Source organism: Lates calcarifer, linkage group LG9 (genome assembly GCF_001640805.2).
Source record: "Lates calcarifer isolate ASB-BC8 linkage group LG9, TLL_Latcal_v3, whole genome shotgun sequence".
Taxonomy (NCBI): Eukaryota; Metazoa; Chordata; class Actinopteri; family Centropomidae; genus Lates; species Lates calcarifer.
This window is the reverse complement of record NC_066841.1, coordinates 17694586-17714105: the sequence shown is the minus strand read 5'-3', so window position 1 is coordinate 17714105 and position 19520 is coordinate 17694586. Positions and strand designations below refer to the sequence as shown.

At 37.8% G+C, this 19520-nt stretch overlaps 2 protein-coding genes across 6 annotated transcripts; both read right to left on the bottom strand.

Moving 5' to 3' along the window:
• Positions 1-619: 619 nt before the first annotated feature.
• Positions 620-10068, bottom strand: trappc13 (trafficking protein particle complex subunit 13). 2 transcript variants are annotated; one of them, XM_018694262.2, is made up of 13 exons: positions 9914-10068; positions 8458-8526; positions 5629-5728; positions 5435-5519; positions 5206-5333; positions 5035-5107; positions 4718-4762; positions 4222-4239; positions 1832-1965; positions 1537-1735; positions 1326-1426; positions 1027-1174; positions 620-929 (listed from the first exon to the last, which is right to left on the bottom strand). In XM_018694262.2, the coding sequence occupies exons 1-13, from the start codon at positions 9957-9959 to the stop codon at positions 822-824; spliced, it is 1254 nt and encodes a 417-aa protein (XP_018549778.1). In that variant the 5' UTR covers positions 9960-10068; the 3' UTR covers positions 620-821. The 2 variants fall into 2 exon arrangements, with proteins under 2 accessions (XP_018549778.1, XP_018549779.1); XM_018694263.2 differs by lacking the exon at positions 4222-4239.
• Positions 10069-10885: 817 nt separating this feature from the next.
• On the bottom strand, positions 10886-16453 carry LOC108895431 (lysosomal membrane ascorbate-dependent ferrireductase CYB561A3). Of its 4 annotated transcripts, XM_018694256.2 has the most exons (8): positions 15859-16354; positions 15359-15397; positions 13839-15231; positions 13523-13713; positions 12451-12659; positions 12128-12282; positions 11767-11923; positions 10886-11501 (listed from the first exon to the last, which is right to left on the bottom strand). In XM_018694256.2, the coding sequence occupies exons 4-8, from the start codon at positions 13707-13709 to the stop codon at positions 11475-11477; spliced, it is 735 nt and encodes a 244-aa protein (XP_018549772.1). In that variant the 5' UTR covers positions 13710-13713; positions 13839-15231; positions 15359-15397; positions 15859-16354; the 3' UTR covers positions 10886-11474. The 4 variants fall into 4 exon arrangements, with proteins under 4 accessions (XP_018549772.1, XP_018549774.1, XP_018549773.1 ...); XM_018694258.2 differs by lacking the exons at positions 15359-15397; positions 15859-16354 and adding an exon at positions 16361-16453; XM_018694257.2 differs by lacking the exon at positions 15359-15397.
• Positions 16454-19520: the final 3067 nt, after the last annotated feature.

Here is a 19520-nt window from a genome sequence, read left to right as displayed (position 1 = left end):
GTAAAAACTCTGCAATCTGCTCATACGTGACCACTTATCATTATTTGTATCATAAACTATAAATTAGGGCTAAACACTATGCTAAGAAAATCATTTTGCAATCATTTTGACAAAAACTGCAATTGTGATATGAGCCTATGATTTTAGTGGCTTTTGTTTAGTCGGTTAATGTTGCAATAATTGAAAAAGTGAATTTAATTTTTACTGAAACAAATATAAAAATGATGTGATTTTGTTTGGGGTCTGTACCAAACAATCGCATTCTCTTATATCTAAAAATATGATTTGTAAGCTGGGGTGTCTCTGTAACACAATGATGCTTTATTTATCCTGCTACCTTTATCAAAAATCGCAGCTCAAGCTGACTTAAGTATTTGCAGCCAAAGTCAGCCCTGACATGACACCTGTGACTACGATTGGTTTCAGGGTGCAAGAAATATGGAACTGTAATAACAGACTATATCTTTTTTTTTTTTTTTTTTAACAAAGCAACCTGACTGAGATTACTTGGATCACCAAAATTACATCTCAGATTATTCTTTTCTATGTCTCTAGAGCTCTTTTAGTGACAAAAACCACAATTTACACAATGAAGTAGGTTTTTAAAAGCAATAGGAAATCAAAGATTACAGAGATTTTATTAACATTTATGCACATTTACATAATTATTTTCAAAGTAAGTGATTTATATTATTCACAATTCATTTTAAAATACAGCATTATCCCCTCAGGTTGCAAAAAGAGTGAAATGTCAGCGTTATATGCAGAATTCCACAGTTGGTCCACTCATATCTAAAATGCAAAAAAGGTAAATAAAATTCCTAGCTCTCATTGCTCGTATACGGGCAGACCACACACACTTGTGCAATATCGTCATATTCGTATGTCCTCTTCAGAAATGTATCTGTGAGTCTCAGTCCAGAAATACTCTAAAATAAAAAGGTAAAGAGTGTGACATTACTGAGCAACAACAGTCTCAGATATCAGCTCACTAATAATAGTTTTTTCTAGAGGTTTAGATCTTACCTGCAGACCCTGGACAGAGGAGAGGAGTGTGAGGGGCAGAGAGAGGAAGGCACCAGGACTAAGTTTTCCCAGCTGTCGCCCTGATACACCACACCAGTGGATCGACCGAGTGTTACACATCTCTAGCACTAGGTCCATGGTTCTTTCACTACAACACCAAAGTCACAAATACGCTGCTTGTTAGTGCGATGGAATCATGTCTGTAATTCAATAATTTCATCATACATTATTGATGAAATAGTATTGAAGGTTGTTTCGTATGGATAGCAAGACTCTTGTGAGACTAAGGCGATTTTTACCTGCAGTTGGTGATTTTACAGATAATGTCAAAAGGCTCTTCGAGGTTGACAGTGTCAGGAATCACCTCCAAAGACAGCCTGATATCTCCGTACCCTGGAGCCTGGAGGACACATAAGGACAGGACCATTATGAATATAAACATGAGAGGACTTAAAAATGAGATTCTTTGATTTTGGCTATAGCGTCCATATCTGAATAGTATCCAAATACCATTCTCTGTAGCTGACTGGTCTGTAACCTCCCTCTCTCTCCAAGATTGGTCTTCCATACGATGTCAAGCTTGCCTATCACTGTCACACCCTTGATGACGCCGGCCTTCTCTGCATACTCGGGCTTTGGCTTCAAGCAGTACAGGTACTGCCGTGTGTCCATGGGCTGCAGGTAGGACATTTTCCCAAATGTGGACTCCCTGGCAGGAAAAAGTTAAAAGATGAGAGCCACTGACAAATGAGTAAACTTCACCTCTCCATCAACTAAATCAACACAAAGGAATATGTGCTTTTACCCTTGGTCTCCACATGTGACTATGTTGAGCTCTGTAACATTGTACATCATGGAGGGCTCTAGAGAGACCTTCTCCATGAACATAGGTGAGGTGGTGATGTTCTGGATCTGAGCCTCCAGGAACACTTCATCTGTCTGGAGCAGAGAAGTGAGGTGTCAAACTAATGTTTGTCGCTCACAGTTAAGCACAATCACATCATCTCCGAGGCGAACTGAGCAACACATCAACTTCCTTCATTAGGTATAAAGAGGGGTTAGGCTTGTGCAATATCCTACTGCCTTAAAGGATACGTTCAAGGTCTGTCTTAAAACAATACTCACATGCCCATGTGTACATTGATTGCTGTGATTTTCCATAGTGAATCACTGTAGCGTCCAGTCTCCTCTTGGTCCAACATGAGAGGATGAAGAAGTAAAGCTACCCAGATGGTGTACTCTAACTCTTGTCTTGTAAAAGTAATGATGGCTGAAGCTCTTAATATGTCAACAGTTTAACACTGCTAACACTGGCTATGTAGTGATAGCAAAAACTTACAAATTGCATCTTTAAACTGGACTAGGAATGTCTTTTTTACAGTTAAGAGTTAGAGATACATCAGGAAGAGATCTTATCATAGCTGGTATGGACAGGAGGAATGATTACAAACAGCTCTTTCAGTGTACATACGGCCATGTGAGTCAAGTTTTGAGATTGATTTGAAAAACTTTGAATCTATCCTTTAAGCTACTCCTTAGGTGATGTGAGAGATAACATTCATATACCAGACTGAAAAGACAACATTAAACATATAAACATTATTTAAATAAATGTAATTCTATAAAGTTTGCTCAGTGTACCTTTGAGGACATTGTTAGTACAAGTGCTGACCAGCAGAATATACAGTAGGGGTTGCACAATGACTGATTTTTACAAACAAGTCGCTCACAATGGTCTCCAAACATCAACTAGTTGTGATTTTACCAATCAGATTCTATAAAGCAGCTGTATCATCCTGTCTCTGAGCTTTTAGGGGAACTGACTTTTTTACTCTCCTGTCACCTTCATCAGTTTGTTGTGGAACAAACAGATTTACAAATGTCTGAAAAAGGGTCAGGAAAGCCCCATAGGCAGCTGCACAGAACATTTTACACACTTTTACAGACACTCAATTCAAAAATAGGACAAATACATCTAGATTAATGTAAATGCCACTGTGGCGGCTGCAGAGCAAAGGCAGTAAACATTAATGCACATACAATTACGACCCTGTAATCGCATACACATGATTCTGAAATGGGCCAGTCTGCATAGTGAATACTTTAACCTTTGGTACTTATACATAAGATCTGAATACTTTATCTACTGCTGCATATGGACAATGTGTTTATCAATTATTCATATTCTGTTAATATTCAAAATTTAAATAACTTACTTGCACAGAAAAATAATGTTACAATAATTACTTGTTTATCGTGATATCATTTTTCACTTTTACTTAAAGATTATTGGTTCAGACATGGTTATTGGGGGAAAAAATATTATTATTAAGGTATGTAACAAATCATATCAGGCACCTAATGTGCCTTGACACAGCACCTGTATATGAATGTCATTCTTGTTTTTATGTAGGCAACTAGTTGATGCTTTGGGACAGCAACACTCAGTGGTCATTACAACTACCAAATTTTCAGTGCAACCTCTACTATACAGTGAGATACAATGAGAGAGAAGCAGAGATTAGTTCATGCCTGCAATTCATAATATAAGAACTGACCATGAACCATTCTGAAACAAGGTTAATGTTAAATCACAGAGCTTAGCATCTCTGTTTCATGCAAAGCCATTCCAACCAATATCTGAAACCTCTGACATATAATCTAATGTATTTGTTCCACTCTTTCTGAATGATTAAATGGTAAATGGGTGTAACAAAAGCACTGTAACCTTCAACCTAGCAATACAAAAGTTAGAGTAACATCATTCATTTCTGCAACATAATCATCTAATTCTTGATGAATTTCAAATTTCATAGCAGAAAACGGATCATTTCCCCAATGATGATAAATTGTATAATCAATGCAATCCCCAATCACCATAATTTCACACCACAAACTTTAATTAACAAGTCCAAGCCCTGTGTAGGATGAGTTTGCAAGAAAGCATGAGCGTCCAAAGAAAGGGCAAATGAAAAAATAATGGAAAGTTCACGTAGAGGACTTAACTTGTTAAAATGAATCAAGGCACTTTGCTTTAACTGTGGTTTATCTTTAACAGACTGGCCAATGTTTACATTTCTTTCCATTTTTCTACTTTGCACCTTTCTGTTGGCCCCAGAAATAAGACACAGTCTGCTGCATCAAAAGGATTAAGAGATGCTAATGTTCAGCGATGAGAACAGAAGAAACAATTACCACAGAACTGAGGTCACTCTAATGGAGAAAATAAAATACAAGACATAATAAACAAATGAAGTTACATGCCAAAGATGATGACAATGAATATTTGCAGTCTAATGTAAAAAGCTACTGGTATGAAAAATGAGAAAAAGGAAAAAAGCTCACTGTCTCTCCCAGGAAAACCCTTGAGCTCAGTAAGAATTCACAGCAGCACCAAAATGTTTTTCTGTTAAATTAACTTTTCCGAAGGTGCAAGGGTTTTCCGGGAAATCTGTCTTATGCTAACTCCCTCTATTAGCATCTGGAAATGTTTCCAACTACGAAATGAAATATGATATGAACGAAGCATGTTAAATATGCTACACAAGAACTTGCATGTCATACAATACAGTTCTTCTATTTGCAGAAGGATGTGGTGAATGATATGAGCACTGAGAACCTGTCTGTTGACAGCTGCGCTTGATATTGTCCTGCAGCTGATGGTGGTGGTGTTTGAAAGTGGCTAACTTACCTCTGCATTGTAGAACTTTGTCTTCACGTCCAGCGGCTTCAAAACCTGATTAAAAATAGATTGGAAACTGAAGGCTGTACTTTTCTCACACTGAATCTCCATTTGCAAAAATAAAAAATAAAAAGTAAAAAATTCCATGTAACAGGGCTAAAATTTGTTCACAAACTGAGGGCAGAAGACTGCGGTACACCAAACACACAACACAGATGGTAATTGCATTTGCTCTGTTGTAGACCTGTGACATTTCTCAGGCCTCCTCCAAGCTCACACAAGAGTTTACCCCTGTCATCTAATGAGAACACTCAAATATAACTCACCTGGAATTTGAAGAACTTCCGAAAATAGAGCTTCTCCCCATACTGAGTGGTGTAACTGACTGCACAAACTAAGCTGGAAATTGGAAGAGAGGAGATGAACAGCAAAATCACAAGTGAGCACAATTGGGTGCTATAACAAAATAAGGGAGTCTATACAGCAAACAAACTCACATATGTGTTCCAATTTCTTTGACTTCGTGATGGATAACATCGTCGATGCAGCATTCAGGTTTGAGTTCAGCTACTGCAGAGTTTGATGCAGAGAGGTTGAGCCTCTGTGAGCTGGTCTGCAGATCGGCCTGTGAAGGATTACATCACATATCAGGGCAATTATGTGTAATAAAAGATTAGTGAGGAGTGTGTGATACATGTTGGATGGGTGTTTGTTTATTTACAGTACCTTAACAAGAATGTCCTTTACAACTTGATTGCTGTCATTGTGAACACTAATGTAACTGGAAAAGGTCTCTCCGAGGAAGATATTTCTGTGCGGTGCAAAGACACGGAAAAGTGAAATCACAAATCAAATCGACACTATAAAAAGTACAGTATGTTTTATTTTTTAACTCTCTAAAGCAAATCAGTGTCTGTTACCCAAAGTTCTGTGGTAATGTAAGCATCTCTCCCAGCATTAAAGTCTCTGCTCCTTTGATGGTGGAGGGGTCCTCCCTCATAAGCTGGCCAAACAAATCTCCTGTGGAGGCAAAAACATGTATGTATGTATCATATGTAGCGTGTGAATGAATTTGGCTCATTTGCCACAGAGAGCTGTCAAAAACACTTGATAGAGTGATTGCAATGCACTGCTAATTATGTCTGGGTCAGGAGCAATTTAATATTTTATACACATACACACACACACACACACATATATATAAATATATATGTACATGTATATATCACTATTATAGTGTGCATACTTGACAGGGTATAGGCCATGACCGGGCCAACGTAGTTTTTAGTGGCACAGCAATTGCTAGCCTCATGTTACCTCACATAAAAATTAATGAGTTTCACTCTGAGGTTTACAGATTTAAAATTTGCTGAATCAGTACTCTGTATAGGCGGATACCAAGAGTTGTTACCAATGTGACAAAAAGTTGGATCAGTGCATCCCTACTAATAACACCACAGGGAATTTATTGCTTATTGCACATTTAGCACCTATACAACCACACAACCTTAGAATCTTATGAGGTTCCCCTCTGAGCACTTTTATTCCGCAGTAATGCTGTGTGTGCATTAACTACATCAAAAATATCATTGTGAATTACATTCTAGCTGAGCTGTTCTTTTGTAACTAATGTAAAATTTGAATTTGTTTCCATTAACTGATATAATCACAGTCAGCACCAGCATGTGTCTACATTTTCCCAGCCTGCAGACTGTATAGATATATCATGTACAAACCTTTTTGACATGGCATGGTTTTAGTGTTTGAGTATTCTGTGCACTATAGGGAGGATCAAAGAGATTGAGGGAATACCTCTGAGGATCAGGTTTCAAAGCAGACTGAACCAGAAAGGTTTACACTGGTGTCACATTTCTGTCCAACAAGTTGCTCCGATGTATCTTATGCTGTGATCAATTAACTGACTAATATTACTCCTACTACTCTAATATTAACAACAAGATTATTATGCAAGTTTCTGTTATTAGCGCAGGAGTTAAACATGGAACATGGCAAAAAGGAGAGTAGTTTTACAATTCTGCATGTTAAATTCAACAGATTTATCTTTGTGCTCTTTCAGATATTGTATGCCTTCTCTCATATAAATAGCGTTCCTACCTAGAAGTGCCATCATGATTTATGGTTTACATGGAGTTCAGTTACCAGTGCAGCAAACACACTGCTCTGTGCTGTACTCCATCAGACAGAAAAACCAAATACAAGAAACTCAGCAGGCTTGCCATCTAAATTTGGAAGCAGGACCTGAGACAGTAAATCAATAATGCAGATGTACACTAGATCTAAGGCACATGCTAAATGTACTTGATTTCAAAATGTATATAAAACAGGCAAATTTAATTACATTTCATCTGGGTTTAGCTTTTAGCTACTGGATTATACACTATGCTTAATATAATGTTATGTAGACATAAATCACAAATTAAAAACCTAAAATTTAAGAAAATTCTCAAAACACTACAGGATGAATTACAGATAACTGTACTCTAAATCCTTCGTGATTATATCATTGCTACTTTAGCATTATTATTACTGATCAGTTCTGCAGGCAAACTGCATTCTCTTAACATCACCCCTTCAGTTAGGATTTATGAAATCCTGATAACTGCTATTGTTCCCTCAAGTAGGAATTTTAACATAAACACAGAGTTGCATTGCTTTAGTTTGTCTACTATCTTAAGGGGGATGTTATATAAATCCCAACCACAGAAATATTAGCTATCAGTTGAAAGCTTCATTTTGCAGAGAAAAAGCAGAAGTAATCCTATCAGAGATGCAAAAACTGGAAGCAAGACGCCCACTTCAGTCTGGTCTGGGTACTTATTTTGCTTCCTGTTATGTACATTATTATGAAATGGTTGCATTAACTTCTTGAAAATTGAGGCATAATAACTTGACATTACTGCTCTGAAGCAACTTCACAACGCCTGACTATCAGTTTCTCAATCACAGTCATGGACTGAATTCACTGGAACAGAACATGAGAAAACCTGAGACATTTTTCTCTAAATGACTTTGTTTCCGATGTTAAAGGAAAAGGAAACTTGTTGGTCTTGAAGCTTCAAAAGCAGATTTTAGGGAGATTCAGTCAAAATTCTAGCTGTCAGGATAGTTCTCCCCATGTCTGTTTGGGTTTCCGACAGGTAAACAGGTACTTTTGTTTCCTCCCACAGTCCCAAGACATGCAGGTTTTTTTCAAGCTTTTTGATGAACTTAGATCCAAACCCTGAATGCGTTTTGATAGTCTTTTTAATGGTTTCATTGATTTTCTCAAAGCCTCCTGTCCCATGTGCCTGCTACAGCTGCTACACTGGATCAGTCAGCAGTAGAATAATTGGCCATTCCCTGACACTGTCAGGATGTTCTGTGTGAGATGGAGCAGATTGATCCTGTAAATAACCAACATGCCAAGTGGAAGAGTCAGTTTTCCACAGTGAAACATAACATTTGCTTATTTGGCAGACACTTACTCAAAGCATCTTACAAGTGAGGGATAATATTAAACCTTCAGTCAGCCAGAGACCTTGAGCTAAGTACTAAATATTGAATCTGTTCAATAAGGAAAAGTGGAAGAAGATCAGGTAAAGAAGTGTATAGTAACACAATATAAATCAGAAATAAAGATAAAGAAGACACTACAGCTAACAGAATTTTCTTCAGCTACAGGTCTGTGAAACAGAATTAAATAACCTTCAGACTCTGTTGGTTACTCTGGCTTCTCTAGACCAGCTCACCTGGTAGATCTCGATCCTCACATGTCACTGGCAGGTTTGTGAAGAGTGTTGGTTTTGTTAAACGCATCACTGTGAAGGAAAGTGATATTAGTTAGTGACTGGACACTCAAGTTACTGTGGTAATCTTATCTCACATCTGTGGTATTACACTAATCTGTCCCACTCTTTGAATAAATCCAAGTGTCAGTAACTTCAGTAGGGAAGCATGCACACAGTCATGTGTCAAGAGCATACAGGTTTTTATTCCAACAAAAGACGAGAACAGGCCACTGGAATAATTAGTACCTGCACTGGGTCTGAGTTTGTACCCATCAATAAATTCATCTAGAGTAGGGCTGCAAAAAGCGATTACTTCAATTATTTTTAAAAGTTAATTACTTAGCTAAAAACCATCAGAAAATGAAATGACGCCATAATTTCAAATGTTTTCTTTTGTCCAAACGACAGTGCAAAGTCCAAAGATACTCAGTTTACATTAACTCAAGAGTAGTCTTGAGTTGTAACACATCTTCTGTAGAGAGCATGTTAATATTATATCATATATTATTATATTTTATCAACATAAAATTAGTTTTCTTATTCAGCCACATAGTTCACCAGGAGCTACAAGTGTCTCATACTTGACAGACTTGTTTCTCCTGATTTTTTCAAACTGTCTTTGTGACTGGTTTACAGCTGCCAGTAATGAATCTTTCATTATCATTACTCAGTGATTATGATTATGATTATTCTGGTAATTGTTTAGCCAATGACACGTAAAAAAATAGTGGAAATGCCTAACACACGTTCCAAGAATCCAGTGTGACATTTTCTTATTGCTTGTTTCATTCGATCAGCAGTCTAAAGATATTCAGTTTACTAAGGCATAAAACAGAAAAGTTAAAAATGATCACACAGGAGAAGCTAAAGCCAGAAAATAGATTCCGTTTTTCCTGCCCATAAAAGAACCTTAGTAGTAAACCGCTCCTAATGGTTGCTGATTAAATGTCTTCCAATCCACTAACTTACATCTTAAAACTGAATGACAACTCAACTACCAGTGGTCGAACTGGCTCTTGTAAACAAAAAACACAGTAACTCCTTAGGTTTACATTTTTACTTAGTCATCACAAACACAACATTTTTTGCCAAGTAACTGCCTGAAACATTATTTGGCTGTAACTTTAATTGACATTATGATGTAATTCTTACAGTTTAATGCTTACGCTTTCAGCTTTGAGATACAATAACAAAAAGAAACGCACTCTTTTAAGCTACAAGTGTCACAAACTGTCTTTACTTTATATTATCAAATGTAAACGTTTGACACTATTAGCAATATTAGCGCTACCTAGCAGCTAACAGCAACAACAAATGACAACAACCTGCTACAGTGAAACATTAACGCGCCCGTTTTACCCCGAAAACAACCTCTGGAGTCACAATCTATAAACAACTATTAATACCGTTATAATACCTTTTAACGCAAGTAGGTGTTCCTGTTTCGCCTGATTTACATCCATTTTAACAGACAAAGTAGTCTTATCGGGGAGAGCTAGTATGCTAGCTGGTGCACTTTAACCCTTCAGGAAACGGATTTCTTCTTTGTCTTGTAATTTGAGGACGCCCTCGAGATGTAATACTGTCACTTACAGTCCGGGAGGTGAATTACAACTTATTTTTTTCTGACCCCCCCACCATCCAGCGTTTTTCATAAACAAGTTAACAAAGTGCTATACAAACATGAAAACAGAAAACACATCATAAAAATACTGTAGTACAGCAGTACCAAAGTAGAATAAAAAATATATGTGGAAAAAAAGCTATTTAGTATTAGTTTAGAGTATTAAAAGGGGCTTACAACTTTGAGGGCTTAACTATGTATGTTTACACCTTATTGTTATGTTATACCAAAAAAGTGAGCTTGGGAAAGAAAAAAGCATTGTCTTTGATATTTATGTTGAGCCCACATTTGTTAGCTAAAGATAGCTAAAGGCTCATCCTGACTGTCTAGTATGAGGAGATGTTGCAACTTTCTGCACATTAAATAATTACCCCACTGCTGGCATTTGTCACTGCATGTTTTGCTCTCCTCGCCTGTTCTGAATCTAGATGTTGCACTACAGTGACATCCAGTGGTGTGGGACTGTATTACATTGGCATATAACCACTGGAGCTTTAGTTCATTAGTGTGATAATATATAAGTGACTTAAATTATTTTTTAATAATTATTATTATTTATAATGACAACTAAAATAATTAACTGAGATTTCTAAACACCTATGTATTGTTAATAAATACCACATTACTTACCATATGAATCAATCAGATAAAATAAATGTCCTCTTCTGGAGGCCAGTGACAGCAATGACCAGGTCTTACAGGAGGATCAAGTGTGAAACATCCTCACCAGCTTGACCTCAGCTTCAATTAGAGCTTGTTATGTTACTATGGTGGTGTAGATCAAGTAGTAGGCCTTTTGGTAGTTTCATAGCTTTTATGGTTTCATAATTATTTGTTTTGTGCTGATATTCTGTGTTTTGTTGAATGAGCTGCAGAATCTCAGAGGTCTTTTAAATTGTTTCAGTAACCAAACCATACAGCAGGTGAGTGATAGTGTCACATGGGATAATGCCAACAGGCAGAACTGATACAAACATGTATCATTTATTGAAATAATTTAACTCTGTGTATGAAAAGAAAATTGGGTTCATTAAATGCTACCTTAACATACAGTAGTCTTTATAAACCAGCAACTTTAAAGAGCAAATCATCTAAGAAATGTATAAAAAAAAAAAACATCTGCTATACTATAAACTACAGGAATTTCAAACATACTGGTAAATACAAGCATTTAATTAGAATGACAGGAAAAGAAAACATGACAAGCCATCAGTTTGTTTAAAAAAACAAAAACATTTTTGTCTTATTCTTTGTTAACGTCAATCAGTGAAATTCAATACAGATTTCATTTGGTTTGAATCGAAACCTGCATATTATTGGCTGTCTTTGGCACATTAAGCGCATCCATTGTTGTTCATGAGGTTTCTTCAGTTAGCAGAAGCTGTAATTAAAATGAAATCTAGATTATTTTCTCAGAAAATTGAAATACACATACAGAATGAACCAATGATGAATACTTGAAATGCAATGAATATAAACAAATTTAGACTGATTAAAACAATGTTTTATCCCATTAACACTACTAAAATGTTCTTTATGACCATGTGTAATCCATACCTTAAGTCGCTCAAACCAAAAGGACATTCAGTTTTTTTCTGTTTAGCTGGTAATAATGCAATGACCTCTATCATTACATCCATACTCACATGAACACTTTCACCTTCTGTTTCGGGCCTCTGCCATTTGTTTTTGGATAAGATTCCAAAGACGACCAATCCAAAGGCCACAATGAGGATGCCAAGGGAATTCGCAAATTTGGCTTCCGCAGGCAGTGAGTTGTAAGGCTCCGCACTGCTTCCATTACTACAGCAGATGGCAAGATTAAGTTAGGAAGTTCAGCATTTTTTTTTTTTTTTTTGCACAGATCAGTTTCTGGCATACTGATTTACAGTACAACAATTCCTGCGTCATTATTTTATTAATGTTGTGTAAGATTATAAATGATTTCTAGCCGTTAAAATAAAGAAGACACTATGTTTGTCACCAATTGGATAATTGAGCACTTACAGCACAAACAGCAGTTTTTCATTGATACCACTGATGCAGGAGATCAAACTGAGGATCAAGATTGCTTTTCCCAACCAGATATGAACGGGTTTCAGGGTGTTGCGGAACCACAGTGGAGAACAAGGAACCAAGAAACCAGCCAGGCCAAGGATCCACTATCCATCAGCATTGTAAACACAAGAAGGGAATGATTTAGTGTTTTCTTACAGTGTTGGCTCTTTGCAGGGAACCAATACATTCAATAACTCACAGAGGATTAAAAAAAACACAAATAAAAAGAGAAAATAATCAGAATACAGTGTGTAAATATCTGTCATTCATACCTGAAAAGCAAACATTGCTACAGTACAGATGCCCACCCAGCTGTGCAGAGAGTACAGGTCAGGGAGGTTGAAGTGTTTGTGGAAGTCAAACACAGCACACAGGCCAAGGATGGACAGAAGCAAGGCCAGAAGCATCAGTCCAGCGTGCACCAGCTTCCAGGGGTGCTTCTTCTGCTTCCAGGTGGACGGTACACGATACACAACAAGTGCTGCAAAGATAGAAGATAGTTTAGAAACAAATCCCATAAACAGTGTATTTGTCTCAGTGATAATTTGCAAAGTTTTGCTTTCAATCTAAATTGCTGTAAAATCACTTGTTACTGTTATTGTCCTTTAAGGATAAAATCGAGACATCATGGTGTATTCACTTACATTTTACATTCAAATCACAGCTGATCCGTTCATCCAGTCAGAAATGTAATGAGTTCAGTGTTTGCATGCCTAGATTCATTTCAGTTTTCAAGGTATCAGGATGTCTAATTAAAATAACAACAAAACCCACAGAGCACAGCAGTTTCACTGAGTGAAAATATTTCTGTCAGCTGCTGCGAAAAATAATTTCCGCAAAGACATCTATGAGAAATAATGTCACCTCACTAATCAAAGCCTGGATCAACTGCTGGAGCTCTCTTTTCATTCAGAATTGTTTTAGCCGAGTATGTTTATAAACTGTGTTGATACACTCCTGTATCTATGGGGAGTACAAAACTGCATATATAAATGAGCAGAAATATTGCTGTTAAAAAGCATTTTAAAGGACTACTCCAGAGATTTATCATTACACTTTCAAGTTGATGGATTCACAATAGACAGATGGACAAAATCAATGCTATAGAGGCTGAGATAGACTTTGATTATGGGTCAAGCTCCACAAACACAGGATCCTACAATTCCCACAATGCATAATTACACTTTTTCCCTGCCCCATTTGTATCACTGAGGGCAGGCTAAATAACAGAAACACTTCTCTGCAATGCAATGCCATCATTTTAGCTAAATGCATCTAATAAATTGGTAAGTGAGTGTATACAGTACACCACAGTGTCATTACTTCAGTAACTTAGTTACTTACCAATGCCGTACAGAACCACCAGCCCAGACACCATGAGCACAGGGTGCCAGTTGAACTGCAGGGCAGAACCATCCCAGGAGAAACCGCCCCGCCATTGTGAGCTCCAGTAACTCACAAACAGCACACAGAGCAGGCCCAAACACAGACACAGTGTGTAGGTGATGTAGAAAAACACTGACGGCTGCATATCTCTGTTGGGGGGGGGGGGGGGGGGGTGTGTTATGTGAGAATCTAACATACATTAGTTTGATTTATATATATATATATATATATAGCAATATAAAAACAAAACATTCATGCTATGATTCATACTCACCGGGCGAGTGCTTCTCTCCTTCACGTGAATCCTGCCTCTTTGCTCAATGGCACCAAATGGTAACTGTAACACTAAATTTCCTGTTGTCCTGCTCTCTATCACACGTCTATTCATTTACAGATGAGCATAGCTGACATTGCATCCACCAGGAATTGTCTCTGAAGTTAAATGAGTCTGGTGGTCAAAGGAGGGATGGTCCACAAGGATGGGACAAAGAAACAATTTTCCCTGCAGTATCCTGCTCAGTTTACTGTATTAGCCATTAGTCATGATTACAAAATCCCAACAGATTACAGGTTTCATAACATAATTCACTTTTTGCATGGTCATGTTGATTTGCCATGGACTCTGGATTTCAGATTTATGACAAACAACCTCACATTAAAGTCACAGTAAGCTACAGATTCTTGACTATATGTTGGAAATTCAACTTGACAATGATTCATAGATGAGTAGTAAACAAAAATATTCTGTGTAAGCTGATCCATAACATTCTGCAAGCATTTATTATTATTATTATTATTATTATTTTGCATATGAACTCTCTGACTGAGTCACAGGCGAAGGTGTTATGAAGATTTCTTTTCTATTTCAAAATGACCATGTGGGTGACAGGGACCCCTCGCCGTGTCATCTAATTTAGCACAGACCTCGAGGTATGAATAAAGGGCTCCACAGTTTTAGTGACAGTCCTGAGATCTGGACTAAAGCAGATGATCACAGAGGGCCAGTCATGCATGGAGAGCGATGCCAAATGAACGTGTAATCTCATTTTACTCTGTAATGACAAATGCAAAGTCAGGAGGAGCGTGAAGCCGCGGGACAATTTTATTGCAGGCATCATGAGAGATACGTTATGTCAACAGCGGTAAAATTCTATCATTTGAAACAAGACAGACTTGCTTTTAACAATGAAATAATGTAATATTCCACTTTATCTTTTGCCTGTATATGTGCAGAGAATAATAAATGGCAAGACAAAGGTGTTATTCTACACATCATAGAGCAGCACAGTGACTGGAGCAGTCAGTGGCATGTTGTGTATGATTTGCTTGGAGCAAATGTTTTCATCATCTTCATCCTCCACAAAGATGGTCACAAAGTGGTCAGCTTCCCACGGCACTTCCTGCTTCTGAGAGGCCAGCACACGGATGCATTTGATGTCTTTCCTGAAGCTGAACTTCTTGCCGCCAGGAAGCACAGACAAGATCTTATCTTTGCTCCCAGACACAGAGGTGATGAAGGCATCGATCTCCTGAGTTTTGTCTGTGACGAACACGCGGACGTTCCTTTTGCTGTAGTTGTGCATCTGGCATGCAGTGTTGGTATTTCCCATCTTGCTATGTCTGATATGACTGGTATGATGGATCAGGACTGCAGGGCTTGCTGGAGGCTGTAATTTGAAAATGGACAGTGAATTTCTGCTGGATTCAAATCTGTGCACATATTACATTTTTCTTTTACTAAAAGACAACCCACCAACACACCTTTAATACTTATGTATATTTATAGGTTTTTACCATTGAGTCTAATCTGCACAGCCCCAGGAGTACGCCGCCCTGCATTATAACCACATATTGATCATATGACAAATAAAACTTAACTAAGACTGTCTTTATGGGCAAATCATGACATTATCAATACAAAGGATTGATTCTGGAGAAGAGAAACAATCAATACTAAAGTAGTGAAAAAAATGTTTTTTCAACATATGGACATGACACCATCTACCACCAGCATTTGATTGGTTTATACGGTTTATGAACAGAAATGAAAAGACAGTGGCTACAATACCGTCATATTATGAAAATATGACGGTATTGTAGCCACTGAAAATATGACAGTATTAGAGCAAAGGTTGTTCTTTTAGTTTCTCAAACTTTCAATACATACATTCTAAGTCATCAGAAGGTAAAAATGAGCTAATCTTCCCCACATAAGTATACACATGTGTAAATACAAAGTTTGTTTAACTTAATAGGTGTCTTTCTATTGTGGATAAAACAGAACGAATGCTTACCTGCTGACACAATGGAAGCAAAGTGACAACAATGTACTCTGGCTCTCTTCCTCATCTGAGCAGTGTGTGTCTTATGGGCAAAGTTTGATAATATGCAAAAATTTGAGCAAAGCCAGGAAAGGGCAATATACTGTATGTACGCAGTCAATAAGAGTAAGCCACGTCCATGAAGACAGCCTTTTCATGTTGAATACATATGTCTGTCAAGAGACGTTAATAATAAAAACCACAAGCAATTTGATAATTAAGAAAGTGTTATTGTTAATGTTATTTAATGGTATAGCTGTACTATTTTGACTGTAGACAACAGATATACAGTTTTTTAGTAATATTAAATTTAGTAAGGGAAACTGGTTTGAAAGTATTCTGTCATTTCTCTTACTCAGTTTTGATAAAACGTTCAAACTGTCTTCCTGTACTGTTGGATATCTGCCATTAAGTTATGCTGGAGTGTAATTGGACATACGCAACCATATAACTTTAAAATTGAGAAGCTGCATACCTCATTACATTTTCCTATAAGACGTCCATCCACTGTGAGAGTGACGGAACGTTGCCTCTTTGTTCTCACAGCACCTTGCTGGAGAGAGCCGAGCCTTAATTTACTGCATGGTTTGCATATACAAAGTGGGGAAAATGCAGTAAAGATAAGAACAATGCTTTGGGGGTTTATGCTGCCTTCCAGCACTTATTCTCAGCACGATGAGGATGTGGCTGCTGTTAATGTTCCTGCTTGTCTCAGAGCTGAGCCCCCCTGGAGACGGGGACGGGGTCACGGATTACTACAGCTGGAGTATGTGCAGAAAACTGCTCCTCAGCGGACAGATAACTCCCGAAGGACCAGTGATACCTCTGACGCAAACTAAGCACCACTTCATGTGTATCCGGAGAAGCTGTGTGTATGCTGTTATGCAACACAAACAAAGGACCTCCCCCTTTTATTTGGCATACGCAGTACATGATGACCATGGACACAGTCATATTCCAGCACTGGTATGCTTATTACAGTCAATAATGATGTGAATCTCAAAAATATGTGGTATCAACGAAATGTCTTTTTGCTCCCACTGATGTTTTGTTGTCTACTGGTGTACACTAATAACTATTGCCACTATAATTCATATGCACCATGAGATGTTATCTATCAAAATATTGTTAATTTTCTTATCTTATTACATTCTCAGTTTTGCTGTATGCATGAATTATCAACATACTAGGTTGGATTGTTACAGTTCAGAAGTGTCTGTTAAATTACACCATTCTTTAAGAGCATGAAGCTGATGATTACACACACACACACACATGCACACACACACACACAAAAACAACCAGGTTTATTTTCCTACTCATTTCACACTGCTCATAATAAGAATATCTGACATGCAGCATATTTTTGCACCTGTTTAGAATATTCATGAGACAGGAATGAATGTTCAAGAAGTTTCCAGCTAATGCTTTTAACTCAGTAGTACAAACTTTACTGTGAAACTCCCTCTCTATATTCATGTAAGATTTAAGGCAGAAAAACCTGAGACCTGACAAGTAGAATACTAAAAATGAAAAGTAACTTCCTTATGGTCAAACACACACATCAAAAATGAGTTACTGAAACAGTGCAATAGTTGTGGAATGTGAATTAATCCCTTTAAGAAACTAATCTCCTCTCTGTTTGTCCAGATAACAATAAATGTTCTGCATGGTCAGTGGAGTGAGAAGGCTCAGGGTATTATTGTGCTAAGAGAACCACATGCCGTAATGGTAAAGAGAGCAGGCCGAGCAAGGAGAGAGAGAGAGAGAGAGAGAGAGAGAGAGAAGAGAGAGCGAGAGAGAGACATTAAAAAAAGAACCATTAGAAGTTAAAAAGGTCACTCTTTGCTATAGAACTCAAGAGTCTACAGACATGCTAGCATCTCTGTGAAGCTGCACAGAGCTAAATGCTAATGTAGCTTACAATGTCAATGCCATGTAGAGTTTAACAAGTAATGTTTTCCATTTTCATTGCCTTAGATTGGTGAGTTAGCATGCTAACATTCACTAATAAGCTCTGAAGACAAAGTACAGCTAACACTTATACAAATGTAATTACCTTTTAAACTAAAAGTTTGACCTGATGATGTCACTAAATGAAAGGTTAAAGGTCAGGGGAGGACAATATCTATACCAGATTTCATGGCTACCCATCCATTAGCTGTTGAGATATTTCACTCAAAACCATAAATATCAACCTCATTGTGGTGAAGCTTCAGAAGCATCAGAAGTAAAGTCAGGGGGTCGTGATCTTTAGGATTCATCCTCAAGGGATCATGAATGTCTGTACAAGACTTCATGGCAATCTCTGCCATAGCTGCTGAGGTATTTCAGTCTGGACCAAAACAGTAGATCAACCACTCATGGATTGCCATCCCCAGAGCCAAGCCACTAGCATGGCTATAAATTTTCACATGGATGATGACTAGTGTCCTTGAAATTGTTGTTTTTATGTTATGGCTCGTGCATTTGTCTGGTTGTGGTTTTATATCTAATTCTATCTTCCTCTCTCGTCATTCCAGGTTGTTTCTCCTCCTCTTGAAAAGGGAAAAAGTGTCCCAGCATTTCTATTGGGTTCTTTGCCAGCGATGCACATTACCAGCTCAGAAACACCAACTAAGGCTGGTGGTGAAATCAGTCATATTACCATGGATATAATTAAAGATCGCCATAATTCAGGGTCTGCATGGCTCCTGCATCGTCGCACAGCTGCCTCAGGCTACAATTTTCAGGCTTTCTTACTGGAGAAATCTACGAGCTGGGCGCCCGCCACTGTTGTTCAACAGCAGAAAGTGCTGACAAAGAGATACTGTCCTGCTACAGCTGTGATTATTTCCTGCTGTTGTAAAGAGAGTGACACAAGATCAACAATGAACATTAAAAAAACATCCAAGGAACAGATCTCAGAACTACAAATAAGGCAAAAAGAGAGCATACAGCCAGCGATGGACACTCAAGTTCTCAGGAAGTATGACAGACAACAGTCTTTAAAAGCTTCAGTCAGTCAACATGACATCTTCCAAACTGCCACTCTGCACTCTGGCAGCTCTAAAATGAAAACTTCAGATACATCACAATTAGAGATACAGACAAGAGCAGCCAGCGTTATAAAGAAAAATGAACATTTGAACTTGGGTGAAGGCTCAACTTCGCAAGGACGCCTTCATAAACAACTTTCTATAAAAGCTGCATCCAGTGTGGATGATGATGATGGATTTTACGTTAACAGGCAGCTCTTGTTGGTTTCCAGCAAGAAGAAAGAATCCATAAATAGCCCACAGTATAAGCTGAGGGCTGCTCAGGATGATAATAAAGGAGATTTCAATGGGAAGATAATCACAAAACAGGCAGCGCTTTGGCACCCAGAGGAAGAAAGTGAAACAGAGCGATCACATACAAATACTATTGAAAATGGAAAACAGCGAGGATTAGCATACATCCTACAAACAGAATCTGTGTATAAAACAGATAATAATGATGTCGATAACAGACAAATGCTTACTGAGGTGGGAGAGGAAGCCTTAATCATGTTGTTCCTCCCAGACACAGAGATGGAGACACAAACAGACCCAACATCTGTAAGAAAACTCTTTCTGAACACAGACACTAAGTGGAAAACAGTACATATACCCTTA